The sequence below is a fragment of the Lemur catta genome, chromosome 1 (genome assembly GCF_020740605.2).
Source record: "Lemur catta isolate mLemCat1 chromosome 1, mLemCat1.pri, whole genome shotgun sequence".
Taxonomy (NCBI): Eukaryota; Metazoa; Chordata; class Mammalia; order Primates; family Lemuridae; genus Lemur; species Lemur catta.
Window position 1 is genome coordinate 139,543,733 of NC_059128.1, and position 6,000 is coordinate 139,549,732.

Here is a 6,000-nt window from a genome sequence, read left to right on the forward strand (position 1 = left end):
TTCATTCATACAAGTATTTATTAAAGCACCTATTATGTGTGAGACACTGTTCTAAATGCTAGAATATAGGTATGAACAAAGTACTCAGAAACTCCTGCCCTGTGCTCAGTACCATAAGGGCCACTGGGACTCCACTTCTGTTGTAGAATTTTGTTTTATTTATTTATTTATTTTTGTAATACACAGGACATGGACTTTGGCCCCAAAAAGTTAGCATACTATTTGGGAAACCAAACTCACACACACCAAACTTAGGAAGCAGTGATCTACAAACGACAAGATGGTACCCATACATACAAACCCACTTGCTCCCTATTTACACCAAATTCTTTCCATATTTCAAACGCCCAAACCATGTCTCTCCACCCTTCTCTTCTAAAACAACACACTCTGCTAGCAGCAGCGCTACCTGGGTTTAGATGTGATGCCTTAAAGGGAGTGTCATGACCTCATGGCACCAATTTCCTGGTCATTTAACATTGGCCCTGATGATTGCTCTGCAGTTACTTGGTGGGTTCAGATTGTGCGGAAAGAGCCAAAGGAAGCACAGCAGGGATGCGTATGCACGAGGGTTTCTGGCATTTGTGTGTATTGTATTTTGCTGGCAGTTCAAATATCTCTTTCAATTTTGTTTGACTTGTCAGAACCGGCAGACCTGGATAAAAAGAACACAGAAATTAAAATTGATGAAACAGGTAAATTTGTCTTGCTGAACAATTTTTTTTTTTAATTTGACTATGGCTTTCATTATGTTTATGAAGAAATTTTCTGGAACTCTAATACACTGGTGTATCAGAGACAGTTCAGATAAAATGAACACCCATGCTTGTGGCCCTGAGTCAATGCTGTGGATTGGATTATTGTCACAGTGTGTCCTCTTCAAAGGTGCCCTTAGGACTTTGGGAGCCTCTGTGACTACAGAAACAGAAAACTAGTGCAAACTATTGGAAACCAGCCCAAGTTTTTGTGTCTGGTTGATATGCAGATAGGATCTTGGCCGAGCACGGTGGCTCACGCCTATAATCCTAGCACTCTCAGAGGCCGAGGCGAGAGGATCATTTGAGGTCAGGAGTTCAAGACCAGATAGTCTCTTTTATGAGAGTAGAGCCCAATTTCCGTGGTAATTTGTTGCATTTGATCCATCTTTGCCCATCCTCTTCTACTGGACACCTGGCTTTGTGGTGGGGGGTGATAAGGGTTTATTGACTATGTTCCAAGTACTTTACGTACCTTATTTAAGCCTCATGACAGCTCCTTGGGGTATATTTTTCCCCATTTCACAGATGATGAGACTGAGACGTAAGTAGCACAGCTAATCAGGTAGTAGCCTCAGACATTAGCCCGATTAACTCTAAAATGTGCGTTTTTGTTGACCACTGCTGTGATCAGATGCAAGACCATGGATCAGAGCTAGGCCTTGACTGGTGTTATTTTATTCCCAGAAGTTTCCATACCTCCCGGGCAGCACTGCGGGTTGCCCAAGTGGGTAATACTGCACCCAAGTCATCAATGTGCACCAGCATCTGTTGCCATTAGAAACAGGATCCTACCATACAGCCAGACGTGGACTCGATAGAGACAGATAAATAGGGCACTATGCTGTGAGTTATAGTAACACATTAAAAAGTCCACACAGAAATGTAAACTTTATTAGAGATTGTTTCAAAACAATATTTCATCCAGGGAGAGACTATTAATATGCCCCGAGGCTTGTCCTCCCCTGCTCGGGGACTTGCATCTCATATTTTTAGTTTTCTTTGATGGGAATCTCTGTGCATGAGAACACCATTAAGTAAACACCAGGCATGTTGCGCATTAACATTTCCATCCCATTCCTAGTACCAGGTAATTAGGCTCAAAGCTCCCATGTTAATAATTTCGCGTGTTCCACTCTGAAGAAAACACGTCCCCAGGGACCAAGCTGCAGAGCAGTGTGACCGTCTCTGGTTAAACTACCAGGGGCTGCTTATTAAATGTCTTCTCTTCAGCGTGGCAAAGACACAGTTTCCCAATCGGAGCCTAACCCTGTGTCCATACCAGCAGCAAGCATTCGCTTGCTTTGAAAGCCCTCCCCTTCCTCACTGAAACCACTTCACTTTGACCCTTTTACACTGTTTACACTCGTGTAAACCACGCCAGACATTGGAATCGGCACGCACAGACGGGCAGCTCTGAAGGTTTCCTCTTGCCCGGTTGGAGGGTCAGGCACATGCACAGGGGAGGCTCAAGCCTCCTCCCGCCCCCACTGCAAGACAAATGCAAAACTAAGCGTTTTTGCAAAGCTTAATGGCCGCCTATCTGGCCAAGGACTATAAACACACATTACAATCTAGCACAGACGGAGGCTGGGTGGACTCTGAATTCCGTGAGGACACAAACCCTCACTGCTCACCAGAATCAGTTGGTTCCGTGAGCCCACAGATGTGTCAGAATCCCAGCGCCCACGTGCTGACGCCCTCCCAGACCCCTAACCCCAACCATGCATCTAACACGACATGCAAAGCTGGGGCATGTGATTTGCTCCTTTTTCTTTTCTTTCTCTCTGATTTCCTGCCTGCTTTCATTTGGTCCATCCATGGTGCTCACGCAGCCGATGTGGTTTTCCTCTGTAGGGAGCACCCCAGGATACGAGGGCGAGGGGGAAGGCGACAAGAACATCTCCAGGAAGCCGGGCAACGTGCTGAAGACCTTGGACCCCATCCTCATCACCATTATAGCCATGAGCGCCCTGGGCGTGCTCCTGGGTGCCGTCTGCGGGGTCGTGCTGTACTGTGCCTGCTGGCACAACGGGATGTCAGAAAGAAACTTGTCCGCCCTGGAGAACTATAACTTCGAACTCGTGGACGGCGTGAAGTTGAAAAAAGACAAACTGAACACACAAAATACTTACTCGGAGGCATGAAGGCAGACAGAGATGGAAAGACCCGTCATCGGAGAACTGAGGTGGAAGGACGTGGCGTGCGTGTCCTGGGGACTGTCCCTCTTCTTTCGCGGGACAGGCTGGGAAGTACGTGACGCTGAGCCAGGCTTTTCTCAGGAGCTTCAATGAGTGTGACCGACAGACATGGACAAGTGCGCTGTGTTAACAATCGGAATCATGTACAGTCAGCTTTTCTCCTGTTGGTTTAATTTGAATCATCAGATGCTGGTGTTGAGACCAAGTATGATCGACTTCATTCGTTTCGGCTTCCTCCTTCCCTTCTCTCTGTTTCTCTCTCTCTCCTCCTCCTCCTTCCTTTTATGGATTCTTTTCGGAAACTGTGCAAAATCCAAGATGCTGGCACCAAGTGTATTGAGTGGGGCCCTTTTGACGGACGTGCTACCTGTAGCCCAGTGCCCAGAATCTATTCGAATAACTGCGTTTCGATGGACTTCCGAAGCTGTCCTTGTGTATAGTTGCCCGCGTCGTGCATAGGCAAAGGAGGATTAGGGTGTTTTTCTTTTAAAAGTACTGTAGCCCCAGTACCGGTATAGTGTGTCAGCTCTGTTTACGAAGCAATACTGTCAGATTTTCTTGATGTTTTTCCAGTGTTGTACTCAACCTCGTGCTTGTGAACTCCATACAGAAAACTGTGCCATCACCAAACACTGCTGGCAACTGGGTGTATAGCTGCCAACCGCAACAACAGCAAAAATCCTTGGCACTGGCTAGTCTATGTCCCCTCAAGTGCCTTTTTGTTTGTACTGGTCCATTGTGTTACATTGACAACCCACTCTGTTTCTGGCTGGTGAAAGCCCTCCTCTTTAATCAAACCCTGGTGGCCCACTGACTAAGAAGAAAGTATATTTTAGTGTGAGACGTCAACCCCCCGGGAAGGCAAGGGCTCTGAAGATTTGGCAATGTGGCTTAATCGTTCTGCTTTTTCTGTAGTTCAATTTCATGTCTCTTGACCCTTTTGTATAAAGCTGCGATATGCTCTCTTTATTGTTCTTTCATATGGAATGTATTTTCAAATGTAAACTCTTTCTCTTTCTCTCCTATTGCTCTGTCTTTTTTTCCTCTCTTAGAATTTAAGCATTTGCCATTGTCCAGAAAAGAAACTTGCAGCTTTAACCTGCTGGGAATGGCAAACAATTTTACTAGACTTTATGTTTAAGAATAAATAAATAAGGGAAATTCCTAACTTTGCCCTCCAAAGTCTAACTTTGGTTTTCTTGTTAACTGGTTAAAGTGACAGTATCTTTTTTCCTGAAGCCGGTTTGTCAGTCTTTTCTGATCAAAATGATCTTCCATAGAAACGTTTGCATTTAACAGAAATAATGGTAAGTTGAGGGAAGAAATAATATGAATTGGCTTTCAAATGAGACCCAAAGAAAAGATTGAATAAAATTTTCCAAATATCTGAAAACATGAGATTTTTTTTTACATCCAAATATGCAAAAATGACCCATGAGAACCTTCTTGTTTTGATGTTGAGTCAGACAAAGGGGAGTGCAAGGAAGTTAAGAAAGAAACTATAAATCCTGATGCGGGGTCGGGAGGGGTGAAGTATTTTAAGATAGGAGTGGGAGAAGCAGGTAAAGTCAAAACAAATGTTTTTAAAAATCCATTCAACGGCAACCCTGAAAAAAATATACTTGAATGAATGCTTCTAGAAACTTCCATTCTAGAAAGTTCCAGCAGCTCACAAAGAATAAGCCTGCCTTGAGGCTGGCAAGACCTAAGCCTCTAACAGCACAGAGGAGTGAATATCTTATCAGGCAGTATATGAATTAACCCAAAGAAGCTTTGGTTGTTTTGGGTGTATTTTTGTCATGACGTGTTGTACGTGAGATTTTTTTTACATCTTCCTCCTTTCCCACATTTGCTATAGGTCTCACTCAGATACATTTGTTGGGAGTCACATTTGCATCCTACACGGAACAGTCCATTCATCTTGGTTAAATTGGATTGAGAATGCCTTTGTTTCCGGGAAAGTATTGATCCCCTTGAAAGAAGAATAGTTTTTTGTCCCCAGAGGCGTTCATTTAGTTGTTATAATCACGCCACAAGGAAAGCACTAAGGAAGATTTGATTTTTTTTCTTTTAAGGTAAACAGACTTAAAGTTATCCTCAGCCAAGGAAAAATGATACTGCAACTTTAAATTTTAAAATATCTTGCACTGATAAATATATTTAAAAATTATATGTTTATAAAGTTATTAATTTGTAAAGGCAGTGTTACAAAATGTTCAGTTTATATTGTTTTAGATTGTTTTGTAATTTTTAAAGGTATAAAATAACGTATTTTTTCTTTATTGAAATCTATAAAACTTTCTGTAGTAAAATGTTTTCATTTTACTGGTATATTATTGCTTCATGTTTTGTACCATCGTAAGATTTTGTGCAGATTTTTTTTTACAGAAATTTTTATTTTCTATGACAATATGACACTTGTAAATTGTTGTTTCAAAATGAACAGCGAAGCCTTAACTTTAAATGACATTTGTATTCTCAGACACTGAGTAACATAAAAACCACATAGAACTGAACTGTAACTTAAATTCCAAACTATGACTACTACATTCCAAAGAAACAGTTGAATTAAACATTTTCATAAAATATCCCAAACCTGATGGCTTTTATTATGTCAGCTCTGTTGTTGTTAAAGAAGTGGGTATTATCTCACCATCCAATAACTTTCAAGATTTTTTAAAGTTCTCTGTTAAAAATATCTTCACAAGGAGAGATTAAGAAGACATTTCCTGAAACCAGAATATCGACCCAAATTAGACACTGCCAAGATAAGGAATATGGAATTTGGCCTTACATATGGAAATTTTTTTTTAATCCCAAATTGTGTGTCAAGTGTTCTGTATTCCATTTGGTTAAGCTTTTTTTTTTTTTTAATGATATTCACAAATTACTGTTGGTAAGTTTGTTTAGGTAGAAAATAGGTCATAAATCCGGCAGTGTTCATTCATGCACTTCTTAAGCTACATTTAGGTAAAGGGCAAAATTGAACATGGCGTTACAACTGGCTATTTCGTATGATAATTCTTGGGAAATTTTCTATTCTA

The 6,000-nt window shown here is 41.5% G+C and overlaps 1 protein-coding gene across 6 annotated transcripts in view; it reads left to right on the plus strand.

Moving 5' to 3' along the window:
- Positions 1 to 5,551, plus strand: part of NRP1 (neuropilin 1) — a 133,014-nt gene extending 127,463 nt beyond the window's left edge. For 4 of the 6 annotated variants that reach the window (XM_045535860.1, XM_045535881.1, XM_045535850.1 and 1 more), the window contains exons 16-17: positions 645 to 695; positions 2,613 to 5,551. In XM_045535860.1, coding sequence (XP_045391816.1) covers positions 645 to 695; positions 2,613 to 2,902 — 341 coding nt within the window. In that variant the 3' untranslated portion in view covers positions 2,903 to 5,551. The remainder of the gene's footprint in view (positions 1 to 644; positions 696 to 2,612) is intronic. The other 2 variants (XM_045535891.1, XM_045535901.1) reach the window with 1 other exon arrangement.
- Positions 5,552 to 6,000: the final 449 nt, after the last annotated feature.